The sequence below is a fragment of the Erpetoichthys calabaricus genome, chromosome 9 (assembly GCF_900747795.2).
Source record: "Erpetoichthys calabaricus chromosome 9, fErpCal1.3, whole genome shotgun sequence".
NCBI classification, from domain to species: Eukaryota; Metazoa; Chordata; class Cladistia; order Polypteriformes; family Polypteridae; genus Erpetoichthys; species Erpetoichthys calabaricus.
Window position 1 is genome coordinate 138,856,668 of NC_041402.2, and position 22,424 is coordinate 138,879,091.

Consider the following 22,424-nt stretch of genomic DNA (forward strand, 5'->3'; position numbering starts at 1 on the left):
TAAATAGAAGATCTAATCTTACAAATAATACTGAAAGATTGTACTTTGTTTACTTACTTAATAGTCAACAGAATAGTTATTTTCTGGGTTGAAAATGTTATTTGTTGCAGATATGTCTAGGAGAGTTTACACAGCAATTTCAAAGTAACTCAGAATTAGTCAACCAGCAGTATAATGCATTATCTAATGTTATGATTGGCATCTTTATTTAATTTGATTTCATTTTATGTATCCTTTTTGTTTAATGTTTGTGTTCTTGGATTGTATAGAAAAAAACTTTACTTGTGACTTACTTTGTTAGTGTTTTTCTGGGTTTTTGAATGTCAGCTTTGCTATTTAAAACTTTGATTCATGGGTGGTTTTTGATATGCAACCAAATACATATTTTACTGATCGAGCTTGGGTAGTTTTCATTATTAGATGTAAACCTGTTATAATGAGCTACTTTGTTTTTTTTTCCTTCACTATGAGATATTTCTTGCCTTATGCAATATTTAAAACCTTGAATTTTAATAACATTTTATCACAACAGCATTTTGTTAATGAGTTGGGTGTCACTATTTTTAAGGGATTGCGTTACACCGTTGCAATGGCAGTTTTTCTCAGCTTTACTCATGACATGTGACATAATCCACAGCACTGGCATAAAGGTTGGCACATTCTACTCCAGAGCATTTGATATTAGGATTCCTATGTTGGCGTGCACTGCTTTATTTTGATCCCTCTATTCCTTATTTAATATGAATATTTTTTTTCTGATATTTTTTGATGACTGATTGTCTGTCTTTTTTGGTTACTACCATTGTCTGTCTTTTTTGGTTACTACCATTGCCTGTTTTTTTGACCACTCCTCATCTCTCATTCCTGTACATTTTAAATCTCTGTTGTCAGATTGGGCCATAGCTCTATATATGATAGCAATCTTCCTGCTGATTTTCTTTAGGCTTCTTTATCAATATCTATCTATCTATCTATCTATCTATCTATCTATCTATCTATCTATCTATCTATCTATCTATCTATCTATCTATCTATCTATCTATCTATCTATCTATCTATCTATCAAATAATTAAGAAAATATATGACATATCAGTTTGTGCTGAAGTTGGGATGAATAGCCCATTGGAATACCATCAGGATACAAGGGCATTTTGCATGCTAGCTGCTGTGGTTGAGTGGAAATATGTGACTCTGAGTACAATACAATACAAGTTATTTTTGTACAGCCCAAAATCACACAAGAAGTGCCGCAATGGGTTTTAACAGGCCCTGCCTTTTGACAGCCCCCCAGCCTTGATTCTCTAAGAAGACAAGGAAAAAGTCCCCAAAAAAACCCTTTTAGGGAAAAAATGGAAGAAACTTTGGGAAAGGCAGTTCATAGAGAGACCCCTTTCCAGGTACAGTGGAACCTCGGTTCACGAACGCCTCGGTACACATACAACTCGGTTTACGACCAAAAAGTTCGCCAAACTTTTGCCTCGGTTCACTACCACACACTCGGTATACGATCAAGCCAGTTTCCCTTTCGGTTTGTGCACACTGCTGATTTCCACACGTGTTGCATTGTTCTCGGTCAGACGTGCGTGCTTGCACGTGCCTGCATGCGTGCTTTCGCTATGAACTCTTTGTGCTTTATTTCATTTCCCTTCTGGTTCATACGCGCTGATTACTGTATTATTACTGCACGTGTTCAGCCTCTCCCTGTTCATTGTTCTCAGTCAGACGTGCGTGCTTTACCTGTGAACTCTTTGTGCTCTACAGTATTTCGTGTGCTTTTGCAGTTAACCATGGCTTCTAAGCAAGTGAAGAGTGGTGAGAAGAAAGTCCATCCATCCATCTTCCAACCCGCTGAATCCGAACACAGGGTCACGGGGGTCTGCTGGAGCCAATCCCAGCCAACACAGGGCACAAGGCAGGGAACCAATCCCGGGCAGGGTGCCAACCCACTGCAGGACACACACAAACACAACCACACACCAAGCACACCCTAGGGCCAATTTAGAATCGCCAATCCACCTAACCTGCATGTCTTTGGACTGTGGGAGGAAACCGGAGCACCCGGAGGAAACCCACGCAGACACGGGGAGAACATGCAAACTCCACGCAGGGCGGACCCGGGAAGCGAACCCAGGTCCCCAGATCTCCCAACTGCGAGGCAGCAGCGCTACCCACTGCGCCACCGTGCCGCCCGGTGAGGAGAAAGTTTTGCAGAAAATTGAAATCGAAGTAAAGAAAGAAATTATTGAAAAGTATGAGCGTGGCATTCGTGTTACTGATCTTGCCGCCGAGTGCAAGAAGTCAAAACCTACGATTTTGACTATTCTAAAGCAGAAAGAATCTATTAAAGCAGTTGATGTTGCAAAAGGAGTTACACTGTTAACCAGGCAGAGACCTCAAGTGCTGGAAGAGGTGGAAAAACTGTTTACCAGTTTACTCATTTACCAATTTGAGAACCCTCCTGCTTTCAAACAGCACAATGTAAACAAAGCCAGACTGCCAGTGATGTGGAGGGCAAACACGAAGGGTTGGGTCACACGGACTTTGTTTTTGGAATGGCTGCACGAGGCTTTCGCTCCCACCAGCTAAACAGCTAAAAACACCAGAAACCCAAGAAATCACAAGAGAGAAAACATTCCTCCATCTCCCTCAAAACTGTAACCTCCTGTCCACCCATTTTCTCCTCACTTCATGCCAGACCTCGACTCATGCAAGGTTAGTTTTCTTGGTGGTTTATGGTTAGTTTTTGTATTACAGATTTTTCAAATGTTCCTTTTTTCCCCCTGTGCTTAAAACTCATTAAAAGAAAGTGTTTATACAGCGATCGGTTGCAAGGCTATAGCGCGAACTCCTGTAAATGTTACTTTCTTGGTTGTTTGTGGTTGGTTTTTAAATAAAGTTCGGATTTGTTCAAATGTTCCTTTTTTCCCCCTGTGCTTAAAACTCATTAAAAGAAAGTGTTCATACAGCGATCGGTTGCAAGGCTATAGCGCAAACTGCTGCAATGTTAGAGAGAGAGAGAGAGAGCAGGCTCGCGTACTGCTGAGAGAGAGAGAGAGAGAGAGAGGGCCCGTGCAGCTGAGAGCGAGTGAGCCTGCTCGTGCAGCTGAGCAGGGAGCCTGGGTGTTTGTGTCAGTGTTATTCAATGTTTTTACATTAGTTTACTACAAGGGGGCTCCGCCCCCTGCTCGCTTCGCTCGCCTACCCCTGGGGTTGGGTAACCTGAAATACATTGATGAAGGAAGTAAAGAACCCATAGCATGGCACATTAGAAGGATCTATTGGAATACTTCTTTATACACAACATTTGTAGTAAAATCGTTGATAGAGTGCGTCATCTGGATCTAACATGTAGATCTGTGCATATTTGCGTTCGTGATTTGGGTCAGGGTGCACTGTTCCAATCCAATGTAATATTTGTCTACATACGTGAAAGCAGTATGGGCCATTGCCAGCTGGTGGCCTGATATTTACCCCGGTAGATGTAAAAGCAAATGAACTATTGTAGGACCTAATGCAGTCCATAATGTTTTTACTTTCGGGTACATTGTTAGTTAGAAACATCCGTAGATATTAAGGATATTCATCTAAATGAGGCTGTCTAACCTGATCCCTTTGACAACAACGTGTAAACTCATTAGTTGTATTGCCAGTTGTTTCTTCAGGGAAGTTAAGTGAATGACAATGATAGCAAATGATATTCATTAATCGTAAGGAATGTTCATTAATAGTGGACGCACTTAAAACCAAAAAGCCGTCAACCTGGGTGGGACGCTACAATACTTTCTAATTTTACTGCTTTCATATTGTGTACCTGTGTCTGCATGTGTATCGCGCCATCGTTCGTTTGAGCCTTTTGAATTCCACTGCTTTCATAATCTCTTATCTGCCTTTTTTTCTCTCCAATGCCTTTGGGTCTCTATTGTCCGTATTGTCCTTATACGCTTTCTATGCGCTGAGAGCACATGATTTGTGTGTACTATGTGCTTTTACACGATTGATTTTTTTTTTTGATCGGTGTGCTCTTATATATTCTGTACTATCTTTGAGGACCTTTGCGGACCCCATAGTGCTTTGCTTCCACAGTTTCTGACGCTTGTTGTAGGCGCCTGCGTTCATTGCTCTTATCCAGGTGGGCTCGTGTGTGTATCGTTGAGCTGTATTGTGTTTGAATTTGGTGTAAAGCGTTCAGTGGTTTGTACAATCGCAAGCAGCACATTATTCCTAACCTCACTCCGCAGTAGTGCCACTCACAATATGGCGGTTCTTTTATTTGCTATTTCCGTTAGTTGAGCTGTACGCGCCTGCGCAGTACGTCTCATGGTCCCATCGCCGTGTACCTGTGTCCATGCCATCCGGTTTATGACGTTTTACTTTGTTTCCTACTCTGTCTTTTATTTCTGACCTCGCTTTATCCTGCTTGCGGCATGTCAGACGGTTCGTAGTCTCTCCCGTTTCGCTCTGGGGCGGGGGGGGGGGTTATTTGTGTGGGCGGCAACGCCTGCGCCTTCCGTATTATGTCGGGTTTTACCATGCTGTGTAGGCGCCTTTGCCTTTCGTACTTTCCCGCGCCTTCCGACGCACGATGTAGGCGCCTGCACCTTCCGGGTCTGCCTCCGCTGTGTGGTGTGGACGTTTAACTGTCGTTTTTTCTGCTTTTATATTCTGTATCTCGTTGTGCATGTGTTTCGTGACTAGGTTTTTTTGAAGCTGTTGCATTCCAGTTTTCATCATCTGTTACCTGCTCTCCATGTGTTTGGCCCCGTTCTTTAACCTCTTTATGACGTTTTACTTTGTTTCCTACTCTGTCTTTTATTTCTGACCTCGCTTTATCCTGCTTGCGGCATGTCAGACGGTTCGTAATCTCTCCCGTTTCACTCTGGGGAGGGGGGCTTTGTGTGGCGCCTGCGCACTATGTCTCCTGCGTCCACGGGCAGGTCCCTGCGTCCATATCCGGTTTACCATTCTCGGTTAGTAATATGGATTACACTGTGCATTCTATGGAGTAATTAACTATATTTGTGCTTAAAAATCTTTAAAAAAATATACAGTAATCCCTCCTCCGTTGCGGGGGTTGCGTTCCAGAGCCACCCGCGAAATAAGAAAATCCACGAAGTAGAAGCCATATGTTTATATGGTTATTTTTATATTGTCATGCTTGGGTGACAGATTTGCGCAGAAACACAGGAGGTTGTAGAGATACAGGAACGTTATTCAAACACTGCAAACAAACATTTGTCTCTTTTTCAAAAGTTTAAACTGTGCTCCATGACAAGACAGAGATGACAGTTCAGTCTCACAATTAAAAGAATGCAAACATATCTTCCTCTTCAAAGGAGCAAACAAATCAATAGGGCTGTTTGGCTTTTAAGTATGTGAAGCACCGCGGCACAAAGCTGTTGAAGGCGGCAGCTCACACCCCCTCCGTCAGGAGCAGAGAGAGAGAGAGAGAGATATAGAGAGATAGAGGGAGACAGATAAAAAAATCAATACGTGCCCTTCGTGCTTTTAAGTATGCGAAGCACCGTGCAGCATGTCCTTTCAGGAAGCAGCTGCACAAAAGATAGCAACGTGAAGGTAATCTTTCAGCATTTTTAGACGAGCTTCCGTATCGTCTAGGTGTGCGAACAGCCCCCCTGCTCAATCCCCCTACGTCAGGATCAGAGAAAGTCAGCGCAAGAGACAGAGAAAGTAAGTTGGGTAGCTTCTCAGCCATCTGCCAATAGCGTCCCTTGTATGAAATCAACTGGGCAAACCAACTGAGGAAGCATGTACCAGAAATTAAAAGACCCATTGTCCGCAGAAACCCGCGAAGCAGCGAAATATCCGCGATATATATTTAAATATGCTTACATATAAAATCCGCGATGGAGTGAAGCGCGATATAGCGAGGGATTACTGTATTTACATACAGTTCGTACGGTCTGGAACGGATTAATTGTATTTACATACAATCCTATGGGGGAAATTGCTTCGGTTCACGACCAATTCGGTTTATGACCAGAGGTTTGGAACGAATTATGGTCGTGAACTGAGGTTCCACTGTAGGTTGGGCGTGCAGTGGGTGTCAAAAAAAAGGAGGTAAATACAATTCAATACACAGAACAGAACACAAGTAATCCTCAATACAATATAGTGTGTGACAGATAGGGGGCGCTGTCGTCCCCTTGAACCCTCAGACCAGACGTCAGACACCAGATAAAAGTCCAATAATTATTTTTATTATAATAATATAGTGCACAAAGCACCCTCCACTCCACAATACTCATAAACAAATCAATAATCAGTTACAATACACAATCCTCCTACTCCCAGCAGCTCAGTCACCCATCCTACCAACTCGGCTCACTGCTGGGTTTTCCCAGAGTCCTTTTATATATCTTAACCCAGAAGTGCTTCTGATTCCCCAGTCCATGTAATTCCCCAGCACTTCCGGGTCAGGTGAAAACTCCTCTTTTTCTTCAGTCCAGAAGTACGTCATTTCCTCTGTCCCTGTGACTACGGCATACTTCCGGGTTATAGTGCAAATATAAGTCCTTGAGCCTCCCTGCAGCATCCCCTTGCGGACCCCACGGTATCCAGCAGGGCTGTGATGCAAGACTCCAAGTTCCATGATGCCCTGCTGGAATTCAGGGCCCCTCCATGTTGCAGGGATGGCTCCATCTGGCGACTTGGGGGTATTGGCCGGGACAAACTGACGGCCATATATCACAAGTGGAATATAAATATTACAAGTACAGATCAGAATTCAACAGTAGATGATATCACATAATAGGATTCAGTTTTGTTTAGAGTCCTGGAGACCTCAGCCATCTAGCTTCCTTCCCCTATTGGCCATTCCACAGCTAAGCTAGCACTGGGCCAGCCAGTCTGATGGAATGACCCCTCTACCCGATGATTCCTGCGATCCTCCATCACAGATGACTTTACCTTAGGCAGGGAGAACAACTTGGCAGGTGGGCAGTGCCGCCAAATGCCATATTTGAGTACAGAGAAGAGAAACAGAATAGGTGAGGGTTAGTAACAAATTATAACTATCATATTAATTATGTTTTAGTGCTATTGACTAACAACAGAGATGCAGGGTACAGTTAATCAGCTGCTTTATTCAGGATATACTAAACTGAAGTAGTGAGTCTTCAGCCGGGGTTTGAAAGCTGAGACCGAAGGGGCATCTAATATAATAATAATTCATTACATTTATATAGCGCTTTTCTCATACTCAAAGCGCTATCCACACAGGGAGGAACCGGGAAGTAAACCCACAATTTTCCACAGTCTCCTTACTGCAAAGCAGCAGCACTACCACTGCCCCACCTGTGAGGACAATATAGTAGCATGCAGACCATTCCACAATTTAGGAGCCCAGTAACTAGAAGTACGACTTCCCACTGTTATTTTATTAATCCTTGGAATTATAAGCAGACCATCATCCTGAGGTCTTAATGTACATTCTGGTTTGTAAGTCATGATAAGTTCAGACAAGTAAGCCAGACTTTGACCATTTAAGGCTTTATATGTTAAAAGGAGAATTTTGAAAGCTGCCCTATACATAGCCAGAAGCAAGTGTAAGGAATTAAGAACTGAAGTTATGTGTTCGTATTTTCTTGTTCTTCTACTAATTCTTGCAGCAGCATTTTAGAATAACTGGAAGCTGTACAAAGAACAGTTTGAACATCCATTGAACACCGAATTGCAGTAGTCAATCCTACTAGAAATAAATGCATGAATTAATTACTCAGAATCCCGCTTGTTTAGAAAATGCCTTAATTTCCCAACATTTTTAAGATGGAAGAAACGTGATTTAGACAACTTTGAAATGTGTGCTTTAAATAAAATGCTAGAGTCAAAGATAACTCCTAGATTGCGGGTGATTCAGTAAAATTAATTCTGATGCAACTGAGTTAAATGTTGATAAAATATTTTTGCGATCAGCATCATTCCCTCCAATAATTAACATCTCTGTTTTATCGGTGTTTAAAGACAAGGGGTTCTCATTCATCCACTCCTTTAATTCACTAACACAACTAATTAAAGTGTCATCTGTGTACAAGTTAAAATTAACACCTTGTTTAAAAATGGTTTGTCGCTTGAAATCAAAGACATACTAGATACTATTATAGATGTGGCACAAAAAATACACACAAGGTTAACAGAGCAAAAGTTATGACACAAGTCAAAAACCCTGTCTTTACGGTGTCTGCATGATAAAAAAAAAGTTTCAGAGTCCACAGAGCTGAGTAAAGCTCCTGTTAGCCTTCAAGAAAAACAACACTGAGTCAAAGACAAATTATGTTTCTATTGTGTTGATCTGGGACACACATATATATATATTTAGAGTTGGAGTGAGAGTGTAGGTTAACATATGGTATTATCCACCTGTGGGCTCCATCTTGCAAATTGGTACCACAGTATTATATTAGATCAAAGTCAAGATCTAAATTAATTTGAAATAAGGGGACTTGAAGCAGTATAAGCATGTTAGAAAGCCCTCAAACATCAGATCTGTATGGAGGTATGGGCAGTATCGTTTCTAGATAAACAATATCAGGATATATGAGTAATAAAGTTTTTGTGAAGTTGTTTCTGTTAAAGGAAACATCCTCGGGTATTGTAGGGAAAAGTGCAATTTTTTTCTTTTGAAGGACTTTTATTTCTATCGATTGTTTTTGAGTGTATGTAATTAAAAGTACAATCTTTCAATATGTTTAACTAGATTGGATCACCTCATTAAGCTAACAGCATTAAAATAAAGATCAGATTTACAAATGTTCAGATACAGTGACCAAAACAAATTTTTTCACAATATTTACTTCCACACAGCTATATATATACAGTATATATACTGTACCTTGGATTGTGCACACACAGGTAGGCAAAAATCTTTATAAGTGAAATAACTTTATTTTCAAAAAGAAAAGCACTAAAGGTACACATGAACTTGCAATACAGTATATATATGCTTCTATATACTGATATAAGTGACAAAAAAGTGAAAAAAACTGTAACATCATATTTATGGCTCAAAAACATTTGTTGTGCACTGTATATTTGCAAAGCTTTCTCTTGTAGGTATGACGGAAAATTTTATTGTGTTCATTGAACAACCAATAAAGTTAAATTTGCTGAAGATGCTGACATCAAAAATTCAAGGAAAGGGACTTTTCGAAGGGATTACATGGGAGGCGGGCCATGACACAGTTATTCACGTTGTGGACAAACACACAGGACAGGTAAGAGGGGGAGGTTTTGAGTATCTAATTAAAATATTATAAAGTTGTAATAATATCACAGCCTTACACCACTCCTTCTTCCCTACCCTACTATCTTTTTCACTGTATTTTATTTTACAAAACCAGAACATTGCAGTGGCATTCAACAGATCAAACATGTTATAATAACATACCAGATACAACCATTTTCTTCAAATGACTTGCAACGAGAGCAAAGGAAAAATAAAAATACAAAGAAAAAAAAGACAAAAAAGAAACAAAAGTCTCTCTCACAAAAAAGAAACAAAAGTCTCTCTCTCTCTCTTATACAGACTTTTTATGGACTTGTAATTAGTAGTAGTAACATGCTAGCAATCTTGTAAATATTAATTTAAAAATCAGTTACGTGAGAGGCTGAAAAGCCTTATTGGTTGCAATGTTGGATGCTTAGAGACTGCACCACTTTGTTCATGAGTAATGCACCTTTGAAAATGTTATCTCTCTCAGAAGCTTATCACAGTTGGGATATTATATTAATAAGCAGTTCAGTTAAGGTTTTGCTTGAGTAATAAGGTAGTACAATTGCTTATGTTGTTCATGTGTTTTTGTTTTTTTTTTTTTTGGATAATGTGTGACCATTACAGTGTCATCAACATGTTTTAAAAATAACTTGATAGGTCACATGGTAAGGAAGGTGATTTTGAGAATGTCAGTTTCTTCATCCAATATAAAAGTTGTTGTTGCAAGTGCATGTCCAACCATTTTTAAACACATTTAGACAGGAATCATTGATAAGATGCAAGACATTTGCTGGGATCATTCACACAACAAACTAATTCAGAATCACAAACCAAGTTTAGGATGTGTGCCAATCTCAGAGTACTTAAGGAAAAATCTTACACAGATATAGATATAGAAAAGTAAAACTCAAGACAGTGACAGTACAGACCGTGACCAGGCTGAAATTTAACACAGGGTCATGGATCTTTAAAAGAGAGGTGCAAACCAATGCACTATCATGCCATCTCTACTGTAGTATGTATGAAAAAACTAGTGATGTATTTATTGTTCTCAAAACTGTGTTGCTTCTACTTATCTTTTAGTAATTTTTCAAATACTAGGGGGCTCTGCTCCTTGCTCGTTTCGTTTGCCAGCCACTTCGCAGCTCTGCCACTTGCGTATGGGTAAGCGGATGTATGCTGAATCTTTTAAATGAGGTCTGTGAGACATGTGTTTAATGACTTTGCACCATAATTCATGATAGGATTCTCTGTTTGGAATTTCAGCACAGACAAACCGAGCTACATCATCAGTAATTAATTTATTTTGCAAAGTAACCAATAAATAGCCATTTTTGAAATTTGATCATGTAAATGTATGCTCTGATTTGACCGAACACCGTTTCGAGTTCTTTCAATAAAACCAAGACTTTCTGATAAAACTGTCAACTTACAGTATGAATATCCAGAGCCGAAGTTACCAGTGGTATTGTTCTCAAGAATCGACAAATTTCTGGCCACTGTGGATTGCAAGTCATTGCAATAACTAAATCTGGCCGACCAATAGTTTGGGATATTGCCATTGCCTCATGATATAACTGTTGCAATGCTCTTGGACTACCTTGATATAATGATGGTAATATTACTGCTTTACCTACTTTGAATTTGTCGGAACTATTGATATTTGAATTTTGAACGTGATCAATGAGACCTTGCATTTGTTCCCTTCCAAGTTTTGCTTGATCTATACTAATTAATAAAAGGCAAAGCCCTCACTGACTGACTGACTGACTGACTGACTGACTCATCACTAATTCTGCAACTTCCCGTGTAGGTGGAAGGCTGAAATTTGGCAGGCTGATTCCTTACAGCTTACTTACAAAAGTTAGGCAGGTTTCATTTCGAAATTCAATGCATAATGGTCATAACTGGAACCTCTTTTTTCACAATATACTGTAATGGACGGCAGCTCAATGGCCGTGGGAGGAGGAGTTGAGTGTCACGTCATCACGCCTCCCACGTAATCACGTGAAAAAACTGTGAACACAGTAGGGAGGAATGAAGGAGGAGCCGCAAACAGCGAAGAACAAAAAATTCATTAAACAATTGAGAAGGGAGCGAAACAATAAGAAGCGAGCGAGTAAAGCATACAAGCATCTTCATAAGGGAAACATAAAGCACGGTGTAAAACGTAAGTTTAAATTAAGTTTATAGAAACGCTCCCGCTGCAGATTGCAATAACATATTCGCGAGATAAAAGAACGCAGTAGGGAGAAATGAAGGATGAGCCGCAAACAGCGAAGAACAAAAAATTCATTAAACAATTGAGAAGGGAGCGAAACAATAAGAAGCGAGCGAGTGAAGCATACAAGCATCTTCATAAGGGAAAAAAGCACGGTGTAAAACGTAAGTTTAAATTAAGTTTATAGAAACGCTCCCACTGCGGATTGCAATAACATATTCGCGAGATAAAAGTTTAATGAGAAGACACGAGGTATAAACGAACCACACGCCGTAGCGCAACGTTAGGGGCTTCACCTCTGGCGCTGACGTTCGAGATTCGATTCCCGAGAGCGGATGCAGTGAGTGTGTATGCCTGATGAGTCCAGAATTAGGGAGAAACACGTGTCGCATACTCTTTGCATTATTTGAAAGTAAACTATTAAAACCATTCTATGATCTGCTTCTCGCAACTGAAAGACGGCACATGGCGGATGTTAGCCGACTTGCTGACCGCAACGTTAGGGGCTTCAACTCTGGCGCCGCAAACAGCGAAGAACAAAAAATTCATTAAACAATTGAGAAGGGAGCGAAACAATAAGAAGCGAGCGAGTGAACCATACAAGCATCTTCATAAGGGAAACAAAGCATGGTGTAAAACGTAAGTTTCAATTAAGTTTATAGAAACGCTCCCGCTGCGGATTGCAATAACATATTTGCGAGATTAAAGAACGCAGTAGGGAGAAATGAAGGAAGAGCCGCAAACCGCGAAGAACAAAAAATTCATTAAACAATTGAGAAGGGAGCAAAACAATAAGAAGCGAGCGAGTGAAGCATACAAGCATCTTCATAAGGGAAAAAACCACGGTGTAAAACGTAAGTTTAAATTAAGTTTATAGAAACGCTCCCACTGCGGATTGCAATAACATATTCGCGAGATAAAAGTTTAATGAGAAGACACGAGGTATAAACGAACCACACGCCGTAGCGCAACGTTAGGGGCTTCACCTCTGGCGCTGACGATAGAGATTCGATTCCCGAGAGGGGATGCAGTGAGTGTGTACGCCTGATGAGCCCAGAATTAGGGAGAAACACATGTCGCATACTCTTTGCATTATTTGAAAGTAAACTATTACAACCATTCTATGATCTGCTTCTGGGAACAGAAAGAGGGCACGTGGTAGACGTAAGGCTACTTGCTGACAAACCACAAGCGTGACCTGGCAGGTAACCACCCATACAATCAGATTGTGATTCAGAAAACGAATGCCATGAATGTAATTACCAAGATCTACATACTGTCAAATAAACGAAACACACGCCGTAGCGCGACAGCTGTGAAAAGGGAGCTTCACAAAAAAACAGATCCTTAACAAATTGTTATTGGTATATTTTCGATCCGTTTAAAAAGGTTTTCTTTTCTTCTTAATAAAGAATTAAAGGCAGTACTTCGCCGCAACGAAGCGCGAGAATTTGGCTATATATATCTGCTTCTCGCAATTAAAAGAGGGCACGTCGATCTACATACAAAGCGAAAGTCTTGCAACATTCAAAGATGATGGTTTGGGATAAGTACACCATGGAACATAAAAGAGCTTATGAAGCCTTGAACCGAAAAAAGCAAGATCTCAGAGATCGTAAAAAAAAAAAAAGGAGGTAATGTCGTTTTACTCGCTGTAGATTTTAGTCAAACATTACCAGTTATTCCACGAGGGAGACCAGCAGATGAACTCAACGCGTGTTTAAAATCCATGCTTCTCCCACGGTCGGTTATATGTCGCGTGTTCTCCGGTAGGTACACCAAAAAATGTATAAATTTAAGCATGTAATGGGCAAAGAAAAAATGAGGTATACCCGAAGGCACTGCAGTAGTACTCAATGTAACTTTACTTCTTAAATGTTAATGTTTTACTGTTTAATAATTTATACGCTTCTTATATGTTGTTCAAATTCTTTTATCAAAATACTAGTGACAGCGCAATGCACGATAACATGGAGTGAATACACCATACGCATCTGCCCACAGCCGCCCTGGTGTGCGCAGATAGGAGTTGATTCTACAATAAAATAAAATAAAGATTAAAAGAGTAACACAATCATCACCCATAAAGCGGATAGCAGACGTGACGTACTATATGTGTACCAGATTTCAAGTCAATACGTGAAACGGTTTGCGAGCTACAGGTGATTTAAAATCCTGGACAGACAAACGAATAGCCACGGTAGCAAATTATAGAAGAAGATTTTACTGTTTAATAATTTATATTTATATGAAATGTGCTTCTTATATATTACTTCATATTCTCATATGATAATGATGTTAATGTTGTTTATATTGATTTCTATGTTATTGTAAGTGCATGTATGTGTGTATATGTATGTATGTATGTGTATATCTATACTAATAAAAGGCAAAGCCCTCACTGACTGACTCATCACTAATTCTCCAACTTCCCGTGTAGGTAGAAGGCTGAAATTTGGCAGGCTCATTCCTTACAGCTTACTTACAAAAGTTAGGCAGGTTTCATTTCGAAATTCTACACGTAATGGTCATAACTGGAACCTGTTTTTTGTCCATATACTCTAATGGAGGAGGCGGAGTCACGTATCACGTCATCACGCCTCCTACGTAATCACGTGAACTAAAAACAAGGAAGAGATTTACAGCACGAGTCAAAACGCGGGAACGAAGGTAAATGACGTTAATTTTTGAGTGTCTTTTAATACTGTGTAAGCATACATATTAACACATGTGCAATTAAACGTGTGCATTTACGGGGTGATTTCTCAGGCTTAAAAGCTCGCCTTTTATTAAAAAGGTGAATGCAAACTGTTTTCATACTGAAGGGCACAAACCACGTTAGATTTCATGCTCAGGAGTAAGCTCAGCACACAGCTTGGTCATATTACAACCGGAAGGGTGAACTGACATCATGGTATACAAAGGGATCCTTAACAAATAATTATTGATTCATTTTCCCTCAGTTTAAAAAGGTTTACTTTTCTTCTTAATAAAAATTTTAAAGCAGTCCTTGCCGCTGCGAAGCGCGGGTATTTTGATATATATCAAAATATATGGCGTCATCACGCCTCCCATGTAAGCACGTGAACTGACCCGCTGCCGTTTGCAATGCGTATATTCGCGAGATACAAGGTTAATGAGAAGACACGAGGTATAAACGACAGTTTGGATCACTTTGTGACAGAGTTAAAATTGCTGTAGCGAGAAACTTTTAACTGCCAGGTCTTAGCTAACATTAAATAAACCCGTGGACATTGCAACATCACACAAGAGAGCGGCTCACGTGAAGTGACTGAACGCAGCAGGAGTGATCACTTCAATGAATCAAACCTGTTCAAAAAACACATTTCACAATTGATAAGGTACGAAAACAATATGAAACCGATTGTGGATTTGCGTACAGCCACTGAAACTTTGTGACGGCACGAAACTTCAGGTCACGTGTCTGCAAAAGAACCTCATTCAGGCAACTATTTTTACTGGCGGTGGCTCAGGGGAGAGAGTTTTTATTCCTTGCATCCCCGTTATACCCTCTGATCTCCCATTTCAATTCAAACGCCTCCAATTTCCACTAAGGCTCTGCTTAGCAATGACAATTAATAAGTCTCCGTTGTTGAGTGTCTTTTAATACTGTGTAAGCATACATATTAACACATGTGCAATTAAATGTGTGCATTTACAGGGTGATTTCTCAGACTTAAAAGCTCGCCTTTTATTAAAAAGGTGAATGCAAACTGTTTTCATTCTGAACGGCACAAACCACGTTGGATTTCATGCTCAAGAGTAAGCTCAGCACACAGCTTGGTCATTTTAGAACCGGAAGGGCGAACTGACAACATGGTATACAAAGAGATCCTTAAGAAATAATTGTTGATTCTTTTTCCCTCAGTTTAAAAAGGTTTACTTTTCTTCTTAATAAAAATTTTAAAGCAGTACTTCGCCGCTGCGAAGCGCGGGTATTTTGATATATATCAGAATATATCGCGTCATCACGCCTCCCATGTAAGCACGTGAACTGACCCGCTGCCGTTTGCAATGCCATATTCATGAGATACAAGTTTAATGAGAAGACACGAAGTATAAACGACAGTTTGGATCACTTTATGACAGAGTTAAAATTGCTGTAGCGAGAAACTTTTAACTGCCGGGTCTTAGCTAACATTAAATAAACCCCTGGACATCGCAACATCACACAAGAGATCGGCTCACGTGAAGTGACTGAATGCAGCAGGAGTGCTCACTTCAATGAATCAAACCTGTTCAAAAAACACATTACACAATTGATAAGGTACGAAAACATTATGAAACCGATTGTGGATTTGCGTACAGCCACTGAAACTTTGTGACGGCACGAGACTTCAGGTCACGTGTCTGCAAAAGAACCTCATTCAGGCAACTATTTTTACTGGCGGTGGCTCAGGGGTGAGAGTTTTTATTCCTCGCATCCCTGTTATACCCTCTGATCTCCCATTTCAATTCAAACGCCTCCAATTTCCACTAAGGCTCTGCTTCACAATGACAATTAATAAGTCTCAGGGACAGACCCTACAAAAGGTTGACATTGATTTGATATATATATATATATATATATATATATGGAAGAGAAGGTCTGTGATACGGTTTGCATATTTGCAGTTGGAGATCCACGAAGGGAGAAAAAACGAATCATGTATCATAAAATAGTTTTATTCCTGAGCTTTCAACCCCTATCAGGGGTCTTCATCAGAGGATAATGCTTAGACTTACAAGAATCAAAGGCAATATATAGCAACACATTCAGTATGGGGGGGGGAATGGGGGGGGGTGGGTAGCGGTGACTTCATTTGATAGCCAAGACTCGGCCAACTCTCTGGCGCTTTTTGTACTGGCCTTAAATTTTACTTTTATGTTGTCCCAGTTGAATGTGTGTCCTGTCGATTTAGTATGTGCATATATCAAAGATAGTGCGTCCTTTCTTCTGACGGCGTTGCGATGTTCCAAAAAAAATCTCAACACGTGTACAGGAACATTTAAGGCCAGTACAAAAAGCGCCAGAGAGTTGGCCGAGTCTTGGCTATCAAATGAAAACGCCATCAACAGACACTTGGACATAAACCCAGCATATGCCAACTTAAGAAGGACATATAAACAATGATTAAACTATACAACCCACCCCCCCCCTATGTTTTGAGCATTGAATGATGCGAACGCGAACAGATTATTGTAGATTCGGATATTTTGTCTGTAGTGTTTGTCGATTTCACTTTCCCCAAAAAACAAATTCTCGCTGATATGCAACACAAATTAGACAATCTACAAGTCTCCGACTTAAACTTTAAAGCCGAACAATATCTACATACTGTACGTACAACCAGGCACTGCTCATCACTTGTCCAATACAGTCCACACAGTGAAGCATGGCGGTGGCAGCATCATGCTGTGGGGGTGTTTTTCACCTGCAGGGACAGGACAACTGGTTGCAATCGAGGGAAAGATGAATGCGGCCAAGTACAGGGATATCCTGGACAAAAACCTTCTCCAGAGTGCTAAGGACCTCAGACTGGGCCGAAGGTTTACCTTCCAACAAGACAATGACCCTAAGCACACAGCTAAAATAACGAACGAGTGGCTTCACAACAACTCTGTGACTGTTCTTGAATGGCCCAGCCAGAGCCCTGACTTAAACCCAATTGAGCATCTCTGGAGAGACCTAAAAATGGCTGTCCACCAACGTTTACCATCCAACCTGACAGAACTGGAGAGGATCTGCAAGGAGGAATGGCAGAGGATCCCCAAATCCAGGTGCGAAAAACTTGTTGCATCTTTCCCAAGAAGACTCATGGCTGTATTAGCTCAAAAGGGTGCTTCTACTAAATACTGAGCAAAGGGTCTGAATACTTAGGACCATATGATATTTCAGTTTTTCTTTTTTAATAAATCTGCAACAATTTCAAAAATTCTTTTTTTTGTCTGTCAATATGGGGTGCTGTGTGTACATTAATGAGGGAAAAAATTAATTTAAATGATTTTAGCAAATGGCTGCAATATGACAAAGAGTGAAAAATTGAAGGGGTTCTGAATACTTTCCGTACCCACTGTATATGTGTTGTTTGAAGCTGAGGAAAGCTTACAACTTGATACCCCATGGTATCTTGCAGCAGGTTCCTGATATGTTTACCTGCTTACAGTTAACTCAAATTTAATTTAAAGTGGGCTGGAAATCTGAGTCATCTGCTCTTCTTATAATTGTGGAGCAATTCACAGTGCCTTTTGGTTTTAGTGTGAGGGTTTTGTCCCAGAAACAAATTTTGTTTTCTGAAGGTTTCTAAAATAAGACACCAAAGTCAGTTATATTGCATAACACTTGAAAAATTATATCAATAATATCTCTTCATATAGGCATGCCATAATAATGGGAGTATTGTTTCTTTGTATATTAATATAGTATTTAGTGCAATCTGTAACTTCTGATGACAGACTTTATTCTATACAATCTGATGTTGTATGACAATATGTTTTTTTTCTCTTATTTTGCAGGCAAGCCCTGTTAAGTATCATACAAAGCCCTTCAGCTTCTTTCACCAGATCAATGCATTTGAGGATGAAGGCTTTATTGTACTTGACCTGTGTTGTTCAGATTGTGGGGATGCTTTTGAGATTTACAAAATTCAGAATCTGCGCAAATCAGGAAAAGAATTAGATGAGGTAACAGGTGATGATAATGTTAAGCTTTACATGTCTGACCATACTGATAAACTATGGGCTTTATGTAACAACTTCTATGTGATTCTTCACATTCTTTACTTTAATCAATATCTTTTAATAATTGTATCTATATTCGTCCTTGAAAAAAAATCTGCCTACAGTATCTCATATTAACACTCAAAGCCTCTTCTATTTTAATTTACATATTTTTATGCATGTCTGTGAAGGACTAACTCCTGGGAAACTCCAGGCCACCTTGACTTTCACTGTCCCTGCCTCAATCTTTAGAAAAAGATGCAAACTTTCCTGCTTACAAAAATGTTCAGAAAAGTAAAAAAGGTGTTGCTGCCACTGCAAGGACTGTGTTTTTTGGCAGGCTTTTCACATTTTTCAAAACTACTACAGATAGTAGATATAAGCCCTATTGTTATTTTTTACTTTAACATGCATACACAGAGAAGCTAATGATAAAATAATGCAATAAATCATTATTTGCATGTATTCAGGTATTTCAGACAGAAGGTTTTGCTAAAGTGTGAAACTGAGCTTATAAATACAGCTAAGAAGAACAAACAAAACACAAATTAATATTGACACCAAAGGAATACATTACTGTACCTGCATATTTGTGAAATCAGGCAATAGAAGATGTTATTCCTTTTCATAGAACCAATCTTGTCAAGTTTTCTTTACTAGAAACTAAAGGCTACCTTTCCACCCTAATACTCCATTTCTCCCTCAGATCTTTAAATTAAATTTCCCATTTTATAGACAGATCCTTCCACTGGAGCCCTATTTTCTAGTCAACCTATGATTTCTTTCTGTCAACCACCTAATTTACCTAAAGGTTTTGTCTCTGGCTCACTTCACAAAGCAGACACCCTCTGTAAAGTTTCTGCAGTCACAGTGACACTGTATTACTTACAATATGTCACCAACAACACATGCATATCTTGTTCTTCTAGGAAACATCATATTGCCTAAAAAGTCTCCTGCCAGTCAAAAAAAAATCTTATTTACCGCATTTCTCGCAAAAAAGTGTCCAAATATCTTCATGGGTGAAACAGTGACAGTTGTTTCAAGGAGTACATTTGAGCCGTTAACATTAAAGACCTTTCTGTTTGTGCTCTATCAAAAGGCTTCAAGGGCATCTTTAAACAAAAACAGTAGAATCTAAGTTTCCTGTCAGGTTTAAGACACATTTTTCCAGCACTACATCACCAGCTAATCTTTTTCATTCCATCATCTGCAGTGGTTGCATTTTGTACCTGTTGTGGCCTTTCACTGTTTTAGTTTCCCTTATCCCTGTTCCTTCTGTCCCCTTCTACAGTATTTAACCTATTTTTTATTTTCAGTCACACACCTAATGAGGCTACACACCCCAACATATAGTTTCTATGAATACCATTTTTTTTAGTATGGAGTTAATATTTTCTTATTTTTCCCATGTGCATGTAGGTTTATGTGTATGTAGTATACATACTTTTAAATCTAAAAGTGTTCTTTCATTTCAAAATGTTCTTTTTCCATCCATTTTCCAACCCGCTGAATCCAAACACAGGGTCACAGGGGCCTGCTGGAGCCAATCCCAGCCAACACAGGGCGCAAGGCAGGGAACCAATCCCGGGCAGGGCGCCAGCCCACCACAGGGCACACACACACACACCATGCACACACTAGGGACAATTTAGAATTGCCAGTGCACCTACCCTGCATGTCTTTGGACTGTGGGAGGAAACCAGAGTACCCGGAGGAAACCCACACAGACACGGGGAGAACATTCAAACTCCACGCAGGAAGGACCTGGGAAGCGAACCCGTGCCTCCTAACTGCGCCACCTGTTCTTTTTCTTTTTCTATATTGAAAATATGCCTAAATAGGCAATACATTAAGCTTGTGTGTGCAGAACTTCAGTAATCATGGTGCTTTGTCATGTATCATTCCAGGACAGTGGTTCTAAAACCCACTTCTGGGAAACCCTTGTGGCTACATGTGAATATTCCAGTTGGTTTCATAACCTGTAACTTATTCCTTGTCTTTAATCAGTGCCCTGTGTTATTAGCTGTGTTTTTTGTGCTATCATTCTTAGGTCAAAGACACTGTAGTGTATGTTTGTTACTTATTGAATTTAGATTATTTATATTATTCTGTAGACTTTAATGCTATAATTCATTTAAGTTGAATTTCTACATTTAATTGTGTTCAAATGGTAGCTCACTAAAAACAGATAGATGGTCAAAAAACCATGTATGCTATAAAAGAGCAGTTATTTCTGTGCCATTTCCAGTTATGTGCTAAACAGCAAGCAGATGAAACATTAAAATCTTACACAAAATCAGGAAAAATGTCTGTCCTGTAAGTAAATACACAAAATTACTTGTTATATTTCTGTACAAAGTGAATAAATCATCTTAAAAATTTAGTTAATTAAGCCAAACTTAAAAGGGAAAGTAATATGCTTAAAACCTGCAGCCACTGGATGGAGTTTGATTATCACTCCTCAAGGAAACAAGTTAGTGTGCTCATTTTAATCTAAATAGCATGTTTTATATGTACTGCATGTTAACATACCAAATAACCATTAACAAAGAATATGTTTTGTAATTAAAGATATACAATATGCGCTCAAGACCATATCCACGTAGATTTGTCTTGCCCCTGATGATGGATCATAACACGCCATTTGCTCAGAATCTGAACACACTGACCTACAGCTCTGCTACTGCTGTAAAGAAAGAAGAAAATAAGGTAAAAACAAAGCAATAAAATAAAAATAAAATGAGAGTTGATTTTTACTGATAAATATTATAGTCACTATTTGATTATATCTTGGTTATATTGAATGACTTACCTTTAGATAGATAGATAGATAGATAGATAGATAGATAGATAGATAGATAGATAGATAGATAGATAGATAGATAGATAGATAGATAGATAGATAGATAGATAGATAGATAGATAGATAGATAGATAGATACTTTATTAATCCCAATGGGAAATTCACATTCTTCAGCAGCAGCATACTGATACAATAAATAATATTAAATTAAAGAATGATAATAATGCAGGTGAAAAACAGACAATAACTATGTATAATGTTAAAATAGCACTCTTAGGAAGCATTTTAATTAAAGCTTCTTGATCTGTGATCCAGTCCCACTGCTACTTCTCTGCAAGGATAAGAATTAATAAAGAGAACCAGTATAATCTAGTGTAGCAGAATTCTAATTGTGAGGGTCCATTTATCAGTAACTTGCAAGGACATGAGAAATGAAGCTAATCATGTGCTTCTGTAATGAATGGCTTTGTGAATTTAACTTTAACAACCTTAAATCCAACATTTTCTTAAGTGTGCACAAATCCTAAGCCAAGCCTAGAATTTTGGAACTTCCTTTATTTCATGGTGAAAGTTTAGAAAAGGAAACAGTTTAAACTACAAAACTGTTCAATTAAAACTTTTCTCAGCTGTGCTTTCCATTCCTACTTCATTTTTATAAGCAATTATATCTTTAATCTCAAACACTCTTTTTTTCAATATAAACTTTTTACATAGTATTCTCTTCTTTTACCTTTAACATTGTCTCATTGATAATCTACTGCTGGTTACTTCCACAGTTGAGGTTTGACCCACTACAAACCACCCTCACCTTGGAAATTTCCTTTTCTTTGTCAGTCTTCAGTAAAGTCACTTCATATTGGTGGTACTTCTTATAAAATAATGATGGAGATTACAGTAAAAGTTCTGTTACATAGAGGAGTCTAATTAGTTATGCCTCATGGCTAAAATAAACCCTTGTTTTTATCAATGTCAATAGTCTTTAGACATATTTTATTCAGGTAAATTTTAAATTAAAATCAGGTAATTTAATGGAGCAGAAGTTGCAGAATAACAGCATGAAGGAAGTGTGGGATGGGATGAAGATCATCACTGGCTGCTGCTCGAAGCAGGGTGCCACATTGAGAGAGAGGTGAAGAGAGCAAACCAAATGAACAACTTCTTTAACAGGTTTGACCACCCTAACCCACTCTCATTCTCACCTCGGAGTACTGCACCCTCCACACATCCTTCTGCTGATACCAGCATAGGAGAGACATCCCCACCCATAATTACAACAGCGCAGGTGAGCAGAGAGCTGAGGAGACTTCGTGCCAGCAAAGCAGCGGGTCCAGATGGAGTATTGCCACGACTGCTGAAGGTCTGGGCATCGGAGCTGGGGGGTCCTCTACAGCGCATCTTCAACCTGAGCCTGGAACAGGGGAGAGTCCCGAGGCTTTGGAAAACATCT

The 22,424-nt window shown here is 39.4% G+C and overlaps 1 protein-coding gene across 17 annotated transcripts in view; it reads left to right on the plus strand.

Annotated features, from left to right (window-relative positions):
- Nucleotides 1-22,424, plus strand: part of bco2b (beta-carotene oxygenase 2b) — a 179,610-nt gene that overhangs the window by 132,073 nt on the left and 25,113 nt on the right. For 13 of the 17 annotated variants that reach the window (XM_051931819.1, XM_051931817.1, XM_051931822.1 and 10 more), the window contains exons 7-9: nt 9,071-9,231; nt 17,968-18,135; nt 20,746-20,883. The exons of 2 other annotated variants lie outside the window; for them this stretch is intronic. In XM_051931819.1, coding sequence (XP_051787779.1) covers nt 9,071-9,231; nt 17,968-18,135; nt 20,746-20,883 — 467 coding nt within the window. The remainder of the gene's footprint in view (nt 1-9,070; nt 9,232-17,967; nt 18,136-20,745; nt 20,884-22,424) is intronic. 2 more of the 17 variants (XM_051931815.1, XM_051931813.1) reach the window with 2 other exon arrangements.